Source organism: Copadichromis virginalis, linkage group LG15 (assembly GCF_057382275.1).
Source record: "Copadichromis virginalis isolate Kocher_CV1m ecotype Utaka linkage group LG15, C_Virginalis_male_GT1.1, whole genome shotgun sequence".
Taxonomy (NCBI): Eukaryota; Metazoa; Chordata; class Actinopteri; order Cichliformes; family Cichlidae; genus Copadichromis; species Copadichromis virginalis.
The window spans coordinates 25,844,685-25,868,241 of NC_140632.1; the positions used below are offsets into that span (position 1 = coordinate 25,844,685).

Here is a 23,557-nt window from a genome sequence, read left to right on the forward strand (position 1 = left end):
GCTCCCGGGTTCTTTAGCGCACTGTGTGCTTTGTATTTAGTTGCGTGTTTGCCATCTCTCTCTGCATTGTGTTGAACAGGGGAGTGTTTTTCGCTGACATAGTTCTGTAGGGATTATAATGCAGGGAGCACATGCCCTCATGGCCCATTGTTGGCCCCTCTGTCTCTGTTGTCTCTCTTTCTACTGAGCGAGTCAATTGATGGAGGGATAAAAGGCCAAAAATATGCACTGACATGGCTTTCAAGAGAGAGAGAGAGCGGGGCAGAGGCAGAGGGTCAGTGGCAGATTTGGTAGACCTACTGTTGGTGGCCTGTACCCAGAGCCGGCAGCAGACAGGCCATGAGGGCCCAGAGCAGTCCTACAATTAAACGGGGAACACCGAGAAGCAAGCCATGTCTTTAAATTACATCAAAAACTTCTACGAAGGATGCGTAAGTACATCACTCAGACTTATTGGAAGGCTCTTCCTCTAACCGGAGCCTGCCTCACCAAAGCTTTGACAGTTAGAGAGAAGCAGTGCTTAACACACGTCCCTCCCGTGGCTTAAAATGAAAAGACATTAAAAAAAAAAAATTAAAGTCAATCTTCATTTTGCTTCAGTCTTTATGTAGCTGAGCAACATATTTGTGAGCCAAGAGGCTCTCTGCTTTGTGTGAGTGCCATTTGGGCCCTTTTCTGATAAACATGAGATGGGAAATGTTTCCTCTCAGTGGGTTTTGTTTTAGCCTTCAGAGCTCAGGGCCTCCAAAGCAGCTGCTTTTATCTGGCTGACAAAAGATGTTTTTCCTCTTTATGTGTATGTGTGTGTGTGTGTGTGTGTGTGTGTGTGTGTGTGTTCCAGCTCAGGCCTCCTACAGTGATAGGCCAGTTCCACACCTTGTTCTTCGGCTCCGTGCGGATGTTCTTCCTGGGCGTCCTTGGATTCGCCGTCTATGGGAATGAGGCGCTGCACTTCAGCTGCGACCCTGACCGCCGAGAACTCAACCTTTACTGCTACAACCAGTTTAGGCCCATAACACCGCAGGTAGGAGTCGTCATCCAAACTTTCATCCCTCTGATGTCACAAACCAAAGCAGAATGAGCTTTTAGAGGTTCCATCAGCTTTTATTAACACGAAGTAAATGCTACAAAACATCCGAACAATTCTAAATATCCCAAAATGTCTGTAAATGTTGACCACCATTACAGATCATATTGAGTTTGAGTTCTGAGAAATCGCATGTGTACAATGAAGAAAAGCAGTTGTGAATTATCAGTTTGGATAAATTCTGTTGAAGAATACAGTGTCATGCATGAATCAGGGAAGTTTCCAATATTCCAGCTGAGGCATGTTTGGGGACAGATGGTGATGTGTCCAATCCAATAAAAAGCATTTGCAGTCAGAAAACGGTCGCAGGTGGTTATCAGCATGAACGGCTTTTTTCCGTATTGGTGGAAAAGTCAATTTGGGAAAGAACATTTCAGCAAACATTGAACTGCAAATGACCAGATTCCCGCCTGCTGCTTTTCCAGAGACACAAATCCTATATTTCACTGATTTCCACCATCTGGAAGGCCAATTTAAAAGCAGTGTCTGAAGTCATGCACAATAAATGGACTTGTGTTCTTTTTACTTTGTTCTTTAACTTTCTATCCCTATTTAACCTTTTTCTCCTTCCCCCGATTTTCATCCTTGACTTGCTGCTCTTGTTGAAGTCCTCTTCCTGCTTCAATCCATCAACTTTACTTCCATGAGCTTTTCTCACTTCCCCTGCGTTGTTCCTCCCCTCTTCAGGTCTTCTGGGCATTACAGCTGGTAACAGTCCTAGTTCCTGGAGCAGTATTCCACCTTTATGCCGCCTGTAAGAACATAGACCAGGAGGAGATCCTCGAGCGACCCATCTACACAGTCTTCTACATCATTTCTGTTCTCCTGCGCATCATTTTGGAAGTCATCGCCTTCTGGCTACAAAGTCATCTCTTTGGCTTTCAGGTCAGTCGGTGAGAAATGTGACACGATAAATATTTTTATTCATATGTTCACCCATATTCACACCAAAGGATGGCAACAATGAGAACTGTGACTGTGTCTGGAATATAGTTTTTTTTTTAAACATTTTATTTTGTATTAATACCCAATTTTAATAGTTATAACTGTTTAGAATGAAGATTTAAATTTATTATACATACCTACAATGTAAACAAACCTATTAGTCCATCTGACATAAAAATATTTAAACATCTGTCCAAAACAAATTCAGAAATTTAAAAATTATATTATTTATTGGGCAAATAATAAACTCGATTCACATTTGATATCCAAATTTAAACCAGCACACTGGACTCTTCTGAGAAGTCAGAAATGAATCAAACATGACATGCAAACACAATTAATTTTTCTCTTCAGGAATGTAGGTTTATTTATCATGTTTGTCTTCTGATAGAAAACAAATAATTTACAAGTAAAGTAAAGTGTGCGTGTTAGTCCCCATAGGGAAATAGTTCCTCTGCATTTAACCCATTCACCCAGTGAAGCAGTAGTGAATAGGAACCTTTAAACCTGACAGAAAAAGTGATTTGATTTATATTGTGATAGATGATGATATCCACTGATATGAGAAAAGATATTGGAGCCTATCCCAGCTGTCATAGGGCACACCCGAGGCAGGGCACACCCGAGGCAGGGCACACCCGAGGCAGGGCACACCCGAGGCAGGGCACACCCGAGGCAGGGCAGCAGACAGACAACCATTCACATTCATGGACTAGATGATGGAATCGAACTTGGGATCTTCTTGATGTGAGGCTACTGACCGCCCCACCATGCAAATATAATTGGTATATAAATGTCATTATTATGATGGCAGAAAGGTCAGATTTTGCTACCTGGTAAATTGACCTTTATTACAGTACAAGATAAGTCTCTTTAGGCATGACGTACCAGGGAAGTTTGCCGCTTTACTTTGATCATGGATCTGTTCCTGTGTGAAAACGTAGTAATTGTACTTTTTGACTCTGTTTTAAATGGTCCGGCACATAATAGGTACAGCCAGAGTAGATACATTGGCAATAATGCCGATCAAATTCCTGTCTTCATGAGTTGTAAGGTTTGAGCAGCCAGTGGCTAGAAGTTGAGATAAGAATGGAAGCTTCAGTGCCTCACATTTCTCTCTTTTTCCCCAGGTTCACCCACTGTACATGTGTGATGCCAGTGCTTTGGAAAAGGCTTTTAATGTGACAAAGTGCATGGTACCTGAACACTTTGAGAAAACCATCTTCCTCAGTGCCATGTACACCTTCACCGTAATCACCATACTTCTCTGTATTGCCGAGATATTTGAAATACTCTGCCGACGACTGGGCTATCTCAACAATCAGTGACACAAGTGCACAGATAAAATGACTTGTGGTAAACCTGTATGACACCTTATCTGCCAGTTATACCGGGCTCCTGCCGGCTACGGCTGGACCTTTATAAAACAGGGAGCGAACAGAAGACCAAAACCTCACCTGTGGTCAATCGTGAGTAAGTGGCACTAAGAAATTTGAGACAGTCCAACAATGTTAGAGCTGGCAAGTCTGAAATAACTTCCAGAGTTTAACCATAACTATAGAGTGATGATCCCTGGTTGTATATCAGATATCAGTGGGTCTGTACTGGTTGTGTCCAAAGGTGTTGTGTGGCCAATAGTTACCTCTTACTGAACACTTGGGGATGGACTAGAAAGACTTTTGGTTTTCTTTTTTTTCCTACAAGACATGGCTGAATGACAGACTTCATGGTGCTACTAAAAACTCTTTCCAGATGGATTACAGCCCAATGTCAAACACCTCAAAGGCCCATAACAATCTTTTCTTGGAGTTGTACCTCAGATCTGACTATACAGAAGAAACCCCAGAAGCATTAGCTGCACACATTTTTTTCTAAAGCGCTTTGAGTGCTTAGATGAGTAGAAAAGCGCTATATAAGAACCAGTCCATTTACCATTTACCATTTAAAGGGCCTAACATGCACTAAATGCATCATGGTTCATCGAGCCAACTTGATGCATCCTCTGTGGACTCTGTTCACTTATGGAGTGCCAACCTAAACAGTTCTTCTTACGGTGCAAAAAGATCTGACTGGAAGGCGTAAGGTCTTCATGTAATGTAACTGTTAACAATGCAATTAACTGAAGAGCTAGTCACATTATTCTGTATAAAGTGCAGATGAACGTAACTGTCTAGCTTGCCTTTCAGGTGGCAACCACCAAACGTGACAGGCACATCGCAGAGCTGGCCACAGATTGTCACTCATGCCATGCATAAGAAACTGTCATCCAGTAACCTTACCCATGGGCGAGTGAATTGCAGGTGCCATTGCTTCTGACACTTGTATGTGTGACAGTTATCGCTTACAATGTGTGTCTGATGTTGCTCAAGGTCTGTTTTGACCTTCACTTCAATCAACACAAGCGCCACAACTTTGTTGTCATTTCATATAGGATGGTAGTTCTTAAACAACTTGATCATCAAGCTCATGTGCTGGTTGAGCCTAAACATATGCTTGAGTTTACCTCAGTGAGATTAAAAGGCATCTTCAGACCACCGATGCGTCTTACCAAAGATGCCATTGCTAAAATGGTTGCTATGTAGTGTTTTACTCTTCAAGGTAAAGATCTGCCCAAAGATGCAACTTATTATGAAATGGGTTTGATGCAATGAACTACGAAAAGGAAAACACCTTGTAATGTATATTTTAAAAAAACTTTATCAAAATCTATCACCTGAAAAATCTGAGTTAAAAAGTTACAATTACATTTGGCTGTAAAAATGTGTTGAAATGAAAAATTTTCAGTTATATAGTAGTACTAAAGTTGTAATGGTTTTGAAATTTCTGAAACAAAGCATCAAGCTCCATTTAGAACATTCATATGTTAATTTTTTGTTAATAGGTATTTAATAAAATCCTACTGGCAGATTTGTTGAAATCCAAGCTGGAGAAGGTTCAAGCCATTCATGGTTCTGAACGTTCTGGGACACCAGAAGAGGTGTCCTCAGTCCCCCGCCTTTGCTTCACCCTTTTTTCTTTGCTTGAAGTATTAATACTTTCTGTAATATTTTCCTTTGGTGTCATTGTCCATGTATTTTGAAAAAGATTACCTCTCATGTTTTGTAATGTTTTATTTTTAATCAGACATCCATCCAACTTTTGTTATGAAGTTTTCAGCAATCTGTTCATCATCTCAGGTACAAAATTGCATTACACGACAAAAGTGGATCAAACGCTCTTTCCGAACCCTTTTAAACCCTTAACCCTTTTCCTCTCTCTGTGTCATCACTCCAGTTGCAGGATTTAGAAGGGTTTGAACCAGGTATGTGACTCCTGTGATTTGGGTTTGTCTGCGTTCTGGTATCTGTGACTGGACGATGGTTTTAAATTTTGCCTCTAAAAGTTCTGTCACCAAGACTAAGGCCTGGTTTGTATGAAATTAACAACTGCAGATGAATTTGGCAGGATAAAAGGTTTCGAGGTGGTGCAAATAATGAACAAATCCAGGAATCTCACTGGATAAAATGGGATAAAACTAATTTAAGTCCATAGCAGTGGTCTATCTCAGTCTACTGCTCAGGTATACGAGGTGCTATCCAAAAAATTCAGAGACTAGGGTGATAAAAGTAAAACCCATACCTGATTTAAATGTAGCTACCGTCCCCTTCACAGTAGTCACCTGATACAACGATCCATAGTTTCGGCTCGTTAACCACACCTGGAACACTCCCCGAAAGTCCCATTTTTCTCATTGGTGCTGCTTCCGTTCAATGGTGCAAATCGTTTCTTTCTTCTTTTTTTTTCACCTGCAAGGTAACACAGACTAGTGTAACATTCACCTAAGCTGCTTCTGGCACCTGTTGCATGTTAAGAAAAGAACTTCTGAGGGAGAAGTCAGTTTCTTTTACTAGACTGTACACATTTACTTTCTGGTTACCAGACAAGCTGGCTAGTTTACTTGCAGTTAGCAATGCAGCTACCTTAAACAGCTCATGCTTCTTTGTCCACTAGCTAGCAAGTTGCCAGAGCACATCACATTTCTATAGGTTTTAAGCCTCTGTTCATTTAGTGGGCTAGTTTCAGTCCTTGTGAAAGGTACTGTTTATAAGGTTGGGGAAATCTGTAGTCAGTTGAAACTGAAGAAGTCACCTGGATGAGTGGCGCAATGTTTCTCCCACTGAAAACGCTATGTTCAGATGAACAGAATCAACTTTTGGGGGTTTTAAGCCTCTAGTAATTTCAGAGGGTTGTGTCAATCTTTCTGGTGTGACCAAGCTAACAGGTTAGTTTCATGCTGTAATTTTGAAAAACAAACCCAGGACATTTAAAATCCACAAGAAGAAAATGTTTTGCTCAGGTTGGCCAAAGTTCAGCGTTCACTTGTTAGCTTTTACCATAAGCTAATTTGGCAGGGTCAAACCTCGGGGCTAGTCTTGGTTAAGAGCTTAATCAAATTTGTACATGAAGCTGTGTTTATCTGTCTTTGAATGATTAACTTAGAAGAACTTGGAAAGCAGAGCTTGTTGTATTTTTGCAAGGCTGATTCACTGATAATTAACAGAACTGGAGAGATTGGAAATATTGGGGGGTATATGTGATATTAAACATATAATCTAGTTATTAAAAAGGTGGCCACAAATTCTCAGCTTGTTCTTTTAATGAACTTATGTAAAAGAAGTCAAAGCGTCAGCATAAAGTAGGGAGGTATATGGGTTATGTAGCACCACTGTAAGCTAATTTACTTCTTTTGGCCACTAGTATCAGGGTCATTTGTGGAAATTCAGGTATGGCACACAGAGTACACAACAATGCAAATTCATCTTTATTTTTTTATATACATCTTTGATTTTTACCAGTGATGTTATGTTAGTTGTTAAAATTGAGTTGAGGTTTATTACATTTTTGACCACTGTTTGTCTCTATATGAAAATATTTTGTCAAAGAGGCAAAGTTTACAACCAGTGCATCCATATTAAAACAGAAATCTGTTTGCTACAGTTTACTGAAGGTGACCAGTAAATTCTGACTTGTTTTGTCTTGAGATGATTATTAAAAAGTCCTACAATTGTCTTTGTTTCATTGTTGATTGACTTGACTACAGAGTACTACAGACTACGGTATTTATAGAGAAAAGTGTGTATATATAAGGGGAATATACAGGGAGTGCAGAATTATTAGGCAAGTTGTATTTGTGAGGAATAATTTTATTATTGAACAACCATGTTCTCAATAAACCCAAAAAACTCATTAATATCAAAGCTGAATGTTTTTGGAAGTAGTTTTTAGTTTGTTTTTAGTTTTAGCTATTTTAGGGGGATATCTGTGTGTGCAGGTGACTATTACTGTGCATAATTATTAGACAACTTAACAAAAAACAAATATATACCCATTTCAATTATTTATTTTTACCAGTGAAACCAATATAACATCTCCACATTCACAAATATACATTTCTGACATTCAAAAACAAATCAGCGACCAATATAGCCACCTTTCTTTGCAAGGACACTCAAAAGCCTGCCATCCATGGATTCTGTCAGTGTTTTGATCTGTTCACCATCAACATTGCGTGCAGCATCAACCACAGCCTCCCAGACACTGTTCAGAGAGGTGTACTGTTTTCCCTCCTTGTAAATCTCACATTTGATGATGGACCACAGGTTCTCAATGGGGTTCAGATCAGGTGAACAAGGAGGCCATGTCATTAGTTTTTCTTCTTTTATACCCTTTCTTGCCAGCCACGCTGTGGAGTACTTGGACGCGTGTGATGGAGCATTGTCCTGCATGAAACTCATGTTTTTCTTGAAGGATGCAGACTTCTTCCTGTACCACTGCTTGAAGAAGGTGTCTTCCAAAAACTGGCAGTAGGACTGGGAGTTGAGCTTGACTCCATCCTCAACCCGAAAAGGCCCCACAAGCTCATCTTTGATGATACCAGCCCAAACCAGTACTCCACCTCCACCTTGCTGGCGTCTGAGTCGGACTGGAGCTCTCTGCCCTTTACCGATCCAGCCACGGGCCCATCCATCTGGCCCATCAAGACTCACTCTCATTTCATCAGTCCATAAAACCTTAGAAAAATCAGTCTTGAGATATTTCTTGGCCCAGTCTTGACGTTTCAGCTTGTGTGTCTTGTTCAGTGGTGGTCGTCTTTCAGCCTTTCTTACCTTGGCCATGTCTCTGAGTATTGCACACCTTGTGCTTTTGGGCACTCCAGTGATGTTGCAGCTCTGAAATATGGCCAAACTGGTGGCAAGTGGCATCTTGGCAGCTGCACGCTTGACTTTTCTCAGTTCATGGGCAGTTATTTTGCGCCTTGGTTTTTCCACACGCTTCTTGCGACCCTGTTGACTATTTTGAATGAAACGCTTGATTGTTCGATGATCACGCTTCAGAAGCTTTGCAATTTTGAGACTGCTGCATCCCTCTGCAAGATATCTCACTATTTTTGACTTTTCTGAGCCTGTCAAGTCCTTCTTTTGACCCATTTTGCCAAAGGAAAGGAAGTTGCCTAATAATTATGCACACCTGATATAGGGTGTTGATGTCATTAGACCACACCCCTTCTCATTATAGAGATGCACATCACCTAATATGCTTAATTGGTAGTAGGCTTTCGAGCCTATACAGCTTGGAGTAAGACAACATGCATGAAGAGGATGATGTGGACAAAATACTCATTTGCCTAATAATTCTGCACTCCCTGTATATATTATGATGGATGGTTTTGGTTCACGTTGGTCCACCCGTTGAGGTGATGAGGTACATTCAGACATATACACATGCATACCCTACGATCATTATTGTAAGATTATTTTCCATTGATTCATTGTTTTTATGCTTATCGAACTCAGAGTCAGAGGTGACTGACCAGCTATTATATGGTAATGGTGATAGCATGTGGTATAAAAGATTTCTTGAATCTGTCCTTGTGGCAGTGAGCTGAGTCAGTCTGTTAGAGAAGGACTGCTGGCTATCCAGTGCGTAATGCAGAGGGTGGTCAGTTTGTTCAATTAATTTATCCAGACCACATCTTCAGAAGTGTCCAGCCAATCTCAAAGCCACCTTTCCTGATCAGTTTATTCATTCTATTGATGTCGACAGCTCCAACGGCGCTCCCCCAGCAGACCAGATTGAAGTACACTGCAGCCGCCACAGCTGACTGATAGAAAATCATAATTTTGCTGCACACATCAAAGGATCTCAGCTTTCTCAGGAAACAGAACCTGCTCATTGCCTTCTTGTATACAGTCTCTCCTTGTTAATATGTACTACCAGGTACTTGTATTCCACCACACCAGTATCCTATCACAGGACAGACACAGGGTCCCTCTGAAGCTGCTCCCCGTCTTTCTGGTCTTATTGATATTCAGAAGCAGATGATTCGAAATCTTCACCACACCATAAAGTCTAGTGCTCTGTACCTCACTTCCTGCCCATCACTAATGCATCCAACCACTGCAGGTGTGATGACCCAGGTTGATACTGAAAGTCAGAGGTGCAGAAGGTGAATCAGAGTGGAGACACTCCAGTGCCCCTGTGAAGCTCCTGTACCGTACTGTACATCTCCAAATCAGAGAGTCTCACACACTGGCCTGCCGGGTAGTCAGTGATCCACAAGAAAGTGGATCGCTGACATCCTTCTCTTTCAGCAGCAGTGGCTGCATCACATTTAATTTACTTGACAAATCAAATAAGGTGATCCTCACCATGCAGTTTTTTTCTGTCCACGTTAGTCCAAAATAAATTAACCCACTGATGGTTTGATTTGTAACCCCACCAAACATTTTCTTATGAGTTTACAAACTGAATTGTTACCGTCTTACTCGAAACATGATGTTCTTTTGTAAACTACGGCCTCACTAGAGTCAAAAAGTTCATGATTTGTGTCCAGAATTTTACCTGCTAGTCTGCATGCCGACTGTTCAGAACATATTTCGTGCATCCAGGGAGGCTGCAGATAATAAATACAGCTTTGCTCATCATCAATTACTACCGCCTCATCCAAATCCAAGCTACATTTGGATTCAAAGTCTGTTTGTGTGCAGCAGCCTTGCAGCTAAGCTCCTCAGTTCCCATGAATAAAAAAAACCCAATAAAATACAGTATAACCGGAGCCAAAAAGTGCAAAACTGAGTCATCAAGGGAGTGGGTGGGCTTGGACCAGAGTCGACCAGTCAGCCAACAGATTCTCACGACCTCATTACCCAAAGCCCTGACCACATTAGCATTCCAAACCTCATGGACTTCAGTCCAGCTCAAGGTTCGGTGGGAACTGGGCAGCATGAAGCTTAACACACCAAATTTAATCATACAACAGCATATGGACCAAAGAAAACCTGGTACCCAGCAGACATGCCTCAATAAGGTCAACACATGGCAGGCTTTGGGAGAAACCCGGAGAAGCTGTCATGCTGTTTCTTTGTTGAGCCTCCCAGGTCAAAGGATCATTTGACCACAAGAACCAAACAGATCCAAGCTCTCGTTTTTACCACGGCCCATAAACTCCCCTCACTGCAACGGACTTCTCTGCTCCAAGCCCACCCAATTTCCTGGAAATACATCATTGTTCCCTTTGATTTACACCGTTTATTATCAGACTTCATTTGCTTTGTTGCAAATATGCTTTGGCTCAATCGCCTGAATTCAGACTCAGTTTGTGGCTTTAACTTGACCTCAGTCCAAATATCCTAGGTGTAATACTATGCTGATTCTTTTTTAACATTCATTTGTTTTGATTGACTTTTGGGACAATATTGGAATATTAAAAAGAATTTAAACATGGAATTTATTATTTTGAATCTGTCTAACACACATGCACACACACAAATTGTGCCAAGTAACTAAAGCTTGTTTTTAAACACACGTTTGCCATGACTTTCTTCCAGTGGCCACTGTCTGGTGTCACATTTCTTAAAAGAAAATATGATCCCAACTGATTATTTATATATATATATATATATATATATATATATATATATATATATATATATATATATATATATAGTCACTCATCCAAGTGACCTCTTCAGTTTTGGAGACTGAAGAGGTCACTTGGATGAGTGACGAAAAGTTTCTCCCACAAAACGTTACGTCCAGATGAACAGAATCAACTTTTGGATATTATATTGCTAGTTTTCTTCAGTTTATTGTTGTCCAAAATTCTTTGACATCTTCCACCAATAATATATTTTTATTCAGGCTCATAGAATATGTATTATATCATAGTTTCACCTGTAGTTCTTTGGTTTAATGAGCCTCACCTTGAGATTCAAACCCTCACCCAATACTTCAGCGAGATGGTGACGTCATCGTCCCGTCTGGGCGGCCGCTCCTATTGGACAAACACGCGGAAGTACGGAGGAACTCTTGCTAACAACAACAGTCCATTCTGGTGATTTGTTCGAGCTCGCTGGATCGGTTTTAACTCCACCATGGCTCTGCCGGTTCAGTTCAGAATCATCCAGCACCACCTGCGGACCGCGCAGGAACACGAGAAACGGGACCCGGTGGTGACTTATTACTGTAAGTGTGTGTTCTGATTGGCGTTAGCAGCTACTGTTGTTAGCATGACAGCTTTGTTTACCTGAGAGCTGACAGCCGCCTGAGCTTAGGACCCAAGCGTTTTATCCAGAGGGGAAGTTTAAAGTAAAAGTCCTTACAGATTGTGTGAGATGTTCAAGGAGTCGCCGAACTGCGGCGTTAAATCACTCCGCTCTTTGAACGTCTCACAGCGTTAGCTCTGACACCTCCAACTTCATTAGCCTCCTAACGTTCCCTTAGTAACAGGGACCATTTGGGAAATTCATAAACTGTTCCCCTCACTGACTCAGATAAAGAAAGTCCTCCAGATTCCGTTCTGTGAGGCTGTAAACCTGCTCTGCTTTCATCCTGCTAAATTTAGCTGAAGTTTGGAACAACCCAGAAACTGTCCAGGTAACCGTACCTGGCTAGCTGCCAGTGAGGTCTGGAGTTAGCAGACAGGAAGTACCGGCCAGAACGTTCCAGGGCTGCTTCAAAGTCTGACGTGAAGTCCTCGTCCAGCTAGTTTTTTTTTCTTCTTCTTTGTCCTGCTGTGTGTCACAGAGTCATGAGCCTTCACAGTCAGCTGTGAACAATGGGCTCCACCCCACTGCCTGCATACTTCACCTCCACATGACTCATGAGTTTTTTTTTACCAGTCTGTCACTATGTTTCACACCAGTGCATACCTGCTGAAACCCAGTCGCACTTTCCTTACACAGTGGCAGTATTTTCTACAGAAGTATAATGCAGCCGCGTGATGAGAAGTTATATATTCAGTATACCTCACCAATCCACAACATCAATTTTGTCAGGACACTTGAGACGGCAAGATTAAGAACCTACAATATTATTATTACTATTTTTAATCCCATAATTTTATGAACCTTTATAAGCAGCATTTGGCAATAGTGGTGTAGAAGAACTCAGATTTTACAGGAAAATATCACCAGCAGAACTGGAACTGATTGGTGGGGGTGAGTGGAGAGGGATGAGGCCAAAACACAAATAAATTATGGGAGAGAGAAAAAACAAAAAATAGAAAGCTTGTTTAAAGTATTGTAATCAAGGACAGAAATTCCAAGAAAATGCTTGTATCTCCGATCTCAAGTAGAATATGAAAATTGGCCTGTTTTCTTTTTTCTTCTGAATTAATGAGATGCCTTAAAACCTTTGAAACCTTGATTTGATGGACAGTGATTTGACCGTATTTACGTCAAATCCTGGTGTCTGTGAGATATTGACTTCTGTGTTATAGCTGAGTGTTTAGATGTATTTAGGCTGACGACTTTCTGGTGAGATGCAAAACATCCAGCCAATATTCCCAAAACGTTGATTCTGTTCATTTTCAGCAGATGGAACGTTTCATTGTTCATCCTTGTGACTGAACATAGTCTACTCTCTGGGATTTCCTGGATTAATGAGCGGGCAGTAACAGTAGCATCTACAGTATGTTACTCAAACACCAGTGCCTCCCGGTCTTTCATTCCACACCAAAGTAAAAGTGCCGTGGGGGGTATTAATGGTCATGAAAGAGAAAAACTGCAGGTGGTTTTTGGTTTGTTGTTTGGTCAAGTGACTGCATAAAACTTCCATATTTTTCCTGGTGATTTAAACCAATATGATGCTTAAGTTTCAGGGATCGTATCACTTCTACACTTTTGTTCAATATTTACTCTGAGAACAGATAAGCTGTTCCACAAAATTCTGTTTTTATTTTTCATTTAATAGGAAACCACCAAGTAATAAGAGCTAGTCTTGTAAATTATATATATATATATATATATATATGTGTGTGTGTATATGTGTGTTATTTTCCTTATTATGCAAAGTGTCGTGTTGACATGTTTTTATCAGTCTGAACTATGTATGCTTCGATTTATTAGATTTATATTCACTTTGAAATCAGCCATTTCACAGATTTGTACAACTAACTTTGTGCACATTAAAAGCAGGTGTGATGAAGTATTAACAGTAATTTATAATTGTTTATGGTATTCATTTCTCTCCTTCACTATCACAGATGTTGAAAATCGTACAACATAAACCACAAAAACCCGTCCTGCTGGGTTCTTTCTGTGTGCCGTTTGTACGTTCTCCCTGTACTTGCTTGGGTTCTCTTTGGTACTTTGGTTTTCATGCCACAGCACCAACTGGAGGATTCTAAACTGGAGGTAGGCGTGAATGTGAGGTTTTCTGTGTCTCTGTGTTAGGCCTGTGATGTACTGGCAACCAGAGGCCGCTCTCAGGTGTGCTCAAGGTGCTGATCTGCGCTGATCGAGCAAAACCAGCATCGGTGAAGAGACGAGTGAGAGAGAGACAGAAACCAAAGTGTTGTTGTTACTCACTCACAGTTTGGACACACACAGAAAACTGTTGTCTTGACGCACCTCCAGACTGCTGATCCTTTGCTAACAGGCATCGTCCCACTGTCTCTGATGTCTGATCCACCTTTTTGGGTCAGTGTTGGTCAGAATATCACATCACAGTCATCAGCGGTCCACGTAAATTATTTCAAATGCTCTATTGAAAGATAACGTTTTGGTAGAAAGGTGCCCAGTCCTCAGCCTTGTTTCCTGTTAAGTAGGGCAGAGTGTGTAAAAGGACTGATTGGTGATGCAGAGGGCACAGCAGGGACTGAGTCTGACCCAGTTGAGCTGATGTAAGTGAGATGCACACGAAGAGGTATATCAACGCAGGAAAAGAGAGTCAGATCAAAACCAGGAGCCCACTGACTGACAGGCAGACGGACAGACGTGTGCTTCCTGTGACAGCTGAGGTGAAGCTTCTGGGAAACAGCTGTTAGGCCACATCTTCATAATGTGGCTGCAGCTTTAAAAAGCTCGTTTTGCTTCAAACAGGCAGAACGGGAAATGGGACGGTCATGGTCATCACTGTTTTCAAGGCATGCTTTGCTCTGTGTTGAACCTGTGTTTGCTCACCTTTACCAGCCTGTGGATGTACACGATGGCGTGTGTGGCTGAGCTCAAAATGATGGCAGGCGATCCGCCACCATCATCAAACCAGATTTTCCTCTTTTAAATTTGGCTGATTTTTTCACCCACCTGTCATCTTTTTGTGAAAGTGAAATACTTCAGCGCTGCTGCTATTTTTATTCTGTCACTCTGAATCTCCCCCGGCGGGTCCAAACACTGACCCTTTTACTAGACTACTAGACCATACCTCCCAGGGACGGTCATTATCGTTCCTTGGGGGTGGCGGCGCTCTTTGTGCTGTTTCTGGTTATTAATTTGCCGAGCGCCGCTTCTGTCCATGGCACGTGAAAAACACTCTGCTGCTGCTCATATTAGACGATTAAATTGACTCACCTCTCCAGTCTGTTTTATTCTTTTTTTTTCTTTGTTTTTTTTTTGCCTCCTTGGTCTCTTTGCTGCGAGCTGCTCTGTGCAGTGCAAACAGCCTAAAAACAAAACCCTGTGAACACTAGATGAATGTTCTACCAGATGATCTCTTGGGGGAATTTGGACTGTGAGACACCAGCTTTGGCCCTGCATGTCCTCTGGATACCCCACAGGACCTAAAATATGGGCTAAGTCTGGTTTCAGCAGACAACCATTAAAGGGTAGTAAGATGTCAGATCCATAGTTTGAGAAAACAAAAAACATTTTTTTAATTGAAAATAGTTACAGAGAGACTTTATTTGGGATAAATAAAGTCTCTCTGATTCTGATTCTGATATTAATTCTGATATTAATCATGCAATATGTTTGTTGTTTTCTCGTGGTTGTTTATCAGCAGGTACAGCTGTGGGTGTGGTCTGCAGTTCAGGTGTGAGTCTGTATTTGGAGCCCAGTTACCTGTCAGTGTTGTGTGTGTCCTCTGGTCAAGTGCTTAATGGATTTTATACTGCTTATGTTGGGAACATGACTGACGGAGCAGATAAGCAGTTTAACTGTATCTGAAAGCAGCAACAGCAGCCTTTTATCACTCAAGTTGATGCGGAGAGATAAACATGACGGACAAGTCCGAGGAGGGTGAAGGTGAATAGCCCAAGCTGCCTGCACTCAGTGTGTGTTTGTGGTGTGAAAGGTGGCCCCGTCAGTGTGGATGTGTGCTGGACCAGTGACCCAGTCAGACCACTGGAGGTCAGCAGCACCATGTGTCTGGGCCTCAGAGGGAGAGAGAGAGAGAGGGAGGGGCAGGTCGTACACTAACTTTAACAGGGAACGTATGTGTGTTTAAGGGATGGGGAGCAGTGGACTATGAGTGTGTTTCGTCACCATATTAGCAAGAAGATGTTTTTAAGAATAAGATGTGACGTGATGAGTGAAGCAAGGCTTAAAAGAATAGAAATAGGTTAATGCTCATGTATACTGATTATGGGAGCAATAACACTAGAGCTGGAATAACAGATGTCGGCCATGTCTGGAGTTGGGTGCATGTTTTTGGTAGCAGGAAAAAAGGAAATGGCAGAAGGAAGCTTTGAAATATGTAAAAAAAAACCAAAAAAACAACAACACTTGTCGGCCTTTATAGGGGTCTGCGAGGTCTACAATTAAACTGGTCGACTGCATTCATTCAGAATCAGTGTACAGTTCCTACCAGGCATGCTTGCAGGTTTTACCCTGATGTCACTCTTTGATTAGTGACATTATGAAGGCTTTGATACCTTGAGATGAGCATGTTAGCTGTCACTATGCTGGTATTTTGAAATGGATGGATCTGACTGAAACTGTACACCAAAAACCTGTCATGGACAACCATCCTTCTTGATCCTTTTTTTAAAAGTCAGTGTGACCTGAAACTAGCAACTGGGCCAGAAAAGTCATCTGAGTCACAGAGAAATGGACATAGAGACATTTCCACCCAACAAATATGGCTACCAGTTCTAAAGTTTAAAAATGACTCTATTGTATTGGTTATTGGCTTCAGTGATGAGAAACCCATACATGAGAAATGTGAACTGGTTGGAGATGCTTGGTTAAGTGACCTCAACAAAAGTGCGCTGCAAACTCTGCCAAACTGCCAGTAAGAGGAGTGAAAAACAGTTGAATTTAATAAAAGGACTGGCACAAGAGTCTTCCAGGACTCTATTCATTCCTGCAGGAAAACACAGCAACACCAGCCAAGTGGAAAACACTGGAAAAGAGCGAAAAAAAATTCCAGAGATGAGCAGCAGGTGGTGAAAAAGACTAAAGTTGCGACTCGATAACGCAGGATTTCATCACCTTTACTGCGCTGCAGACTGTGAATGAGACTCTCATCTGTTACCGTCAGAATCTGCTGAAGGCAAAACTTTGTGAAGAAACCCACATTTACAGCCCGTTGCTCGTGTTTCAGTCTTCGGCCTGGCTCTTGTTCTTTGGGCCAGCAGCTTGCCCGTTGTCTCTGACTCAGATTTACTGTGAGCTGAACTGATTTTACTCCAACTCCCTCTACAGGTAGGGCTGTTCGATATAACGATATATATCAGATGACGATATAAAAACATCTATCGTTTCATTTTACGCTATCGTTTGTTTCGTGGTGTCACAAAATAAACTGTTTACGGCAATATTTTTTCATCGTTTTGATGGTCACTGTAGTGGCTATATAAATTTTTTAAAGTTCTCTCTTTCTCTTATATTTTATATAACCACACTACAGACAGACAAGCACCTGTTTTTATGCGTTGTGGTTAGCAACAACGATGGTAACACCATCGTGTGTCTGCTTGTTTATGTTCCACATAAACCTTTCACAATAAAGCTCAAGATCCTGTTGAGACTTTTCAAAATAAACTGAATCACGTGTAAAAGCAGATTATTTACGGATGAGAAGTAAAAAAGAGCCGCCAATAAACCTTCGACTCAAACGTTAGAACAGGCTTTTCCCTGCAGCACGCCGTGTAATAAATACTCGCAAAGAAAACAGCGGCCGTTACAACTTATGTCTAAAAATGTATCGTTTCATGCATCGGTTAAACACTCGACTCCAGCTACATGACGCGCAGCTGGAAACGCTTCCCGCAAGACGAGCTGCCCGAGATTCACAGAATTTACAGAAAATGTTACATTTTTGTGATTTATATTGTTATCGGACGATAGAATTCTTATATCGGGATATGAGATTTTGGTCATATCGCACAGCCCTATCTACAGGGAAGATACTGAGGTAGAAATACTGCATTAATATTAACAGGGCAGCTGGTTTGAGACTGACTGTTGGACCAGTTGGTCAGGTGGGGAAAAACAGTGCATCGCACAAACACAGAGCTGATAAAAGACATATGAGGAAAAAATTATTTCATGTACTCTAAAAGGCACTCACATCAAAGTGGTTGCATCCATAATTTTCTGCATTAAAACGGTAACCTGCGTGTATTGTTGTCATGCAGCTGTAAAAACCAAAACCATTTTGTATCAGGCTGAAAACAAAGTTTGGAAATATGAACATGTCTATGGAGACTGCCTCACTTTTGAAGCATCAAGTGGCCATTAGAGGAACTGAAGCTCTTATCTGCCACATTGATGGCTTCAAGTTGCATTTTGGTCCTCGTATCAGTCATTCCTGTTAACAAGTGACAAAATCAGACTTTTAATTAGACTTTTATAAGTGTGCATCCCTGAAGTAAACACAATTTACTCCCCACCTCCGCTCACACTAAGGTGATAATGCTGCTTCTTCTTTTCTCTGACAGGTTCTTTTTCTCAATCACTGAAACAAATTGAAAACTGCTGCTAATTGGCTAACAGATGGTTGCAAATCTGGCATTCCAGGGGAAGGAATAAATGTTACAATAAATTGGAAATCTGACAGTTGTCTCCAACAGAAAGAGAGTGTGTGTGTGTGCGTGCGTGTCTGTGTTATTCAATTAATTGTACCAAAGTAAAGGTGTGCTTCTTCGAGGTGCTTTGAGGCGTTATGACTGGCAGTGCAGAGTATATTTTCAGCGAGCAAACATCTGAACATGCAGAACTTCACAAATAACTCATCAGGGAAGCCGTCCATCATGTGGGTCTGATGAGGCCAGGGCTCGCAGAGATTTATTTCCATCCTTTTTGTCTGACTGCTAGAGCGTTTACCATCATTCAGCCTAGAGCTGGGCGATAGAACGATAACGATATGTATCGCGATATAACTTTTACTCGATAGAGAAATTAAGCTATCGCGATAGACCTCGCCGCTCTTGTCCTCAAAAAAAAAAAAAAAAAAAAAGGTCAGCCAATCCAAATTAAGTAGCGCAGAGCCGAACCAATCACAGCCGCAGCGTCACGTCGCGTGACTTGTTACGTACAGCACAAGTGCCAAGCCGCACGTGTGTTTGTTTGGGAAGCAGCCAGCGGGTAATGGAGCCAGCGCGTAATGGAGGAAATGAGTGTGCCGACTAGAAAAATCAACCGAGCGTGACCGAAGAGAAAACAGATGATGGTTCCAATGCCGGAGAGATTGTCAAACGGAAGAGCCATAGAAGTTCCGTAGTGTGAAGGTATTTCGGCTATTTCAAGTCTGACAAAAACAGAGTAGCGTGCACTGTAAATGTGCCGAAAGCAAGTCTGGAAATACAATAAACTGGTGCATGCGTCACACTGTGCGCCACGTTATTGTTTCGGTGAAATGAATTTCTACAATACTGTTAATTCTACTCTCTGCAGTGTTTAAATGCTTACATATACACACAGTTACTGTCCCTCCACACTTACGACTCGGTTCTGCTTCTATGCCCCAGCTTTGTTTACTTTTTCCCACCGAGGCTTCTAGACTTCTGATTGGCCAACATTTCTGCACGGTTAGGAATCTAGCGCCACCTGCTGCTTTGGCATGTTCATAGCAGCGTTTTCCTTCATTTCTGCCTTTATGTGTGGACGGGATTATTTTTTAAAACGAAAACAGAAAATCTCCGTTTTCAAAAATACCCGTGTACGTGTGGACGTAGCTTCAGTCTCTGACTGGAAGCGCTAATTCGTCATTCGGCTTTTGTCAGACTAAAGTAACTGTTAAAACTGTTTGAAAAGCTCAGCTATACAACAAGGAGAGATTGAGAATTTCCTTTTAGTTCTCAGTTTATTTGATATTGACAAAAGTTAGTCAGTTTTGTCTGTTCTTCTGTAAAACAAACTAAGATTTATTTTTAGAATTAATATTTTGTTTCTAAGTGGAATTGACAATTTAGTCTGTTTCGTTTGTTCTATTTTGAAACTTAAACGCTTTAGCGGCTGCCTTTTGTGTAGTTTGCAATATTTGCCTTTATTTATCTGAAAAAGTCTCATGTTCCTTAAGTACATCTACCCTGTTGAATTTATTATGGGAAATAAATATTTAAATAAAAACAAGCTGCTGATTATTTCACATTTTACTTGTGAGCAACGGCACATTTAAATCTTACAAATATAGTTATTTGGCTTATATCGTGATAGATATCGTTATCGCCTGAAATGAAAAAAACATATCGTGATATGAAAAAATCTCATATCGCCCAGCTCTAATTCAGCCTCAGCTCCACATCAGCAGGTCGATCTAAATTAGCCAGCTAATGCCAGGCAATATTTCACCTCACCTCCACCCCAGAACAGACCAATCAATGGAGGTTTGAGTCAACGCCATGATTTGTTTAGCTGTAATGAAGCCACATAATTCACCTGCAGCTCCCCCGGCCGACAGCACTTGGCAGCGTTACAAATGCCGTTTCACACTGATTGGACTGTCGACGTTATAAATGAGGAGAGGGTGAACACGGGTACCATCCCTCTGTCTGCGGGAGGGGAACACACTCCTCCTTTTATTTGTATGTAATATCCAAACATGCATGCAGCTTCTTTTTTTTTTTTTACTTAAATTTTTTTTAATTCACTGTTTTATTCATTACTGCACTGATTGGCTGTGATTATTTGGCTTCCTCAGAATGATTGGATTCTGATAAACAGGACTTTGCTGAGTAACCTGATGGAAACTGGGACCATTACGTCTCACACTCAATCCTCCATCCTCTCCCTGCCGAGCTTTAAAACATTTAGAAAGAATAAGACCTACCATGTAATTAGTTTGGACTGCCTGGGAAGTGGGCACAGTGGCAGACTGTGCCAGTTCAGCCGTCGCTGCATCCACATGCTGGCTATAATTACACGATTTCAGAGTTTGCAGCTGAACGTGATGATTATCTCTTCAGCATGAAGGGAATGATACTAGTGTGGTGACAGTGGTCTAGATTTTCTTAATGACCCTTACTGTAGTACAAGACATGACCTCACTAGAGATTTATAACTTAGTCTTAGTTTCCAACTAAGTTCAAACAGAACAGTGTGTGACTGGTTCTGGCTCCCACCAGCTTTCCCTAAAGTTTTAACAAATGAAGCCATCTGGCGAAATGGAAAGTTCTGAGGAAAATTACCGTTGACATCCGAGACAGAATTCATTGTGAGGTGTGATTCTCCTGGCTGATGTAACCTGATTCAAGCTTACCTCTGTGAATTACACGCTGTCACTATATTGTCCTGAGTGGATAAGGTCAGCTAAATCATTCCAGTGCTGATCTGATAAAGCGATGTGACCGTATTCACATCACTTCGTCAGCTAACGTTACCAAACCATCACCGAATTCATCCACGCAGCCAAGTTAAAGCTAGCTAGCCAACTCTACTGCTTGGTAACATTATTTGTGCATGTAAATGTGGCTTCTTCTCCACACATAGAAGTTAGTCATGGAGTGCTGGGATCAACTGCATTTACATTATACATGCTTCCTTGAGGCAGTATTGTTCAAAAGCTCATTGCTATGCAGATGGTCTATCTGTGAAGCCAGTTAAACTGCAGCCTTGTCTCTAAAGAATAAAATCCTGGATGTTGTAATTTTCTTGTCTCACATTTAGATAAAACTGAGGGTGTTATACAGTAAGTCTTGAGCTACACCCTTCTTTACATTTTGCAGGAAAATGGGTAATGGGTGGCATTTTTCATATGCAGTGATTTACTGCACACTGTGTGGTGTGCCAAGTTTTCAGCTTGTTGGTGCAAAAATTAAATTTTATGCTGTCAAACTATGTTATCTTTGGCATTTTTCATAAGGTTGAATGAAGAAATGGGAACAACAATGGAGGTTACGCCGAGCTGCTTTTAATACCAAAACCAAAGAAATGCTGTGAGAACAGCAGAACAGATATGACAGAGTTTCTTGTTCTTAATGATCTGTTCCTGTCGTGCTCGGTTTCTGTGTTCGCTGTTGCAGTCACGCTTTACAGCATGTTGTGCTGGAATGAACCTCCAGAATCTGTGGCAGTGTGTTCACTCTGTGGGCCTCGATTGTCTTCTGGTCACACTGAACGAACAAACACACACACACACACACACACACACACACACACACACACACACACACACACACACACACACAGAGCGACTCAGCTATTCTCCATAATGAAGTCCTTGTCATTCATATGACACAGAGACTGCTCTGGCCCACGTTCACATTGGCACAGAATGTCAAAAATTGCATCGAGGCGGTGGCGGCGTCCTGCCAGCACCATTACGGGAGGGTTAATTATTCACTGCTAAATATATTTTCTTACAACAGTCACTGTCACGCCAAGAGATAAACGAGGAAATTGGGGAAACTGCTGTGTTGACAGAGCAGAGTTTAGTGTCTGTACACGTGAAATCTCTGCTGTAGAAGCCTCTGCAGAAAACTTGGGCAGCACATCACAGGTCTACCTGATGTGGCTCACATCGTACTGACTGGTGTTGACGTGCTCAGTTATGTGCTGTGCAACCCAATGAATGCACTGTCATAACAAATCAGCAGTAAACCATCCCGTCAGGCACCGATGGCCGAGAGGCTCACTGTTCCATCCCGAAGATGCTCTCTGACCACAGTCCCTGCATCCAGCTCACCTCCACACACACAGAGAGGCAAATTAGACCGATATCAGAGTCCTCAGAGACATAGAAGTCAGAAAGCTGCACTGCTGCCAGTCACGAGCTGAACTTTCTGGAAATGGAGCTTCTTGCTTTTTCACTGCATTTGTTCAGTGTTTCGTCTAACACCTTCAGTGCACATCCTTTCTCACAAACTTTTTCCTCTGCGTGAGCTGGCAGCAGCAGCCCTTCCACTGAAGCTTATCACCTCTGAAAAACAAACGCCGGAGCTAAAAGCATTTTTTGGACCCTACTTACTTTTGGGAGTGCCAGCAGAGAGGGAAGCTCGTCAGAGACCCTATAATCGCAGGAAACAAAAGCCTGACAGGTTTTAACACTTGAAGCCATCGTCTCCTCAGAGGATGTGTCCCAGCTGGCGTGCTTTCAGGCTTTTGCAGCTTTTTGCAGACCGGAGGGGCATCGAAGGTTTAACTTGCGATGCCTGGTTTAAAATGTCTGGTAGCTGATGTGGATGATTTATTTCCTGTGAGATGAATGCAGGTCACTGAGATCAGTTAAAGTCCTCCTGTGTGCTGATATCTGTGCAGCTGAAGTCTACACTGCTGGTTTAAAGATGGAATTAAATATAATTTAATGTAATTTATCAAATTCAGATGTTTTGTTTAATTCTGAGTGTTTTTCATTTTAAAACAAACTACTATTTATGTGTTGCAGTGACACTGGTAGCTGCTGTCCTTTACTGGGCTGCAGAGAGCTGTTGATGCTTACATGTAGTTTTCAGGGTGAGAAGAATAAACTGAACAAAATACAAATTAATGAAAAATGATTCCTATGCAGAAACAAACTGCACCTTCACTCACCACAAGGGGGCTCCAGCACTGGTTGTGTGTGTGTGTGTCTGCAGTCTAACTGTGTTGGGTTGTGTTGTACAGCGCGATGACACAAAGCCTTCCTTTGTCAGTCTGCTGGAGGACCCGCTGTCTGTGTGGCTTGCTGCTCTCTTGTTCATGCGTACATGCGTACATGCGTGTCACACTGGTGCCGCTCTTTGGAAACACTGAGTGCTTCTGGCCTTGGCGGCTGGACAGAGGCTCCCCGCCATTCTGCTGCTGTGAAATGGGCCATTGTTCTGCTGATGCTGCGCAGGGCTGTGACTCAAACATGAGGTGGAAACGGATTACTCAAATATATGCAGAGTACAACACGATGTTTATG

General features: G+C 41.8%; 2 protein-coding genes across 4 annotated transcripts in view; both read left to right on the forward strand.

Moving 5' to 3' along the window:
- Nucleotides 1-427: 427 nt before the first annotated feature.
- Nucleotides 428-3,926, forward strand: gje1a (gap junction protein epsilon 1a). The gene is made up of 4 exons (XM_085433494.1): nt 428-502; nt 842-1,024; nt 1,775-1,972; nt 3,163-3,926. Exons 1-4 carry the CDS (start codon nt 428-430, stop codon nt 3,358-3,360), a joined length of 654 nt encoding a protein of 217 aa, XP_085289620.1. The 3' UTR covers nt 3,361-3,926.
- A 7,356-nt stretch (nt 3,927-11,282) lies between these two features.
- vta1 (vesicle (multivesicular body) trafficking 1) overlaps nt 11,283-23,557 on the forward strand; it is a 58,414-nt gene continuing 46,139 nt past the window's right edge. For 2 of the 3 annotated variants that reach the window (XM_085432693.1, XM_085432695.1), the window contains exon 1: nt 11,283-11,536. In XM_085432693.1, the coding sequence (XP_085288819.1) occupies nt 11,446-11,536 (91 nt within the window). In that variant the 5' untranslated portion in view covers nt 11,283-11,445. The remainder of the gene's footprint in view (nt 11,537-23,557) is intronic. The other variant, XM_085432694.1, reaches the window with a different exon arrangement.

Excerpts from the sequence above, each read along its gene's own strand:
- gje1a (XM_085433494.1), top strand. The coding sequence starts at position 428 with ATGCGTAAGTACATCACTCAGACTTATTGGAAGGCTCTTCCTCTAACC. Across the intron at positions 503-841 it reads GCCTCACCAAAGCTTTGACA|CTCAGGCCTCCTACAGTGAT; the intron begins GTTAGAGAGAAG and ends TGTGTGTTCCAG. Across the intron at positions 1,025-1,774 it reads TTAGGCCCATAACACCGCAG|GTCTTCTGGGCATTACAGCT; the intron begins GTAGGAGTCGTC and ends TCCCCTCTTCAG.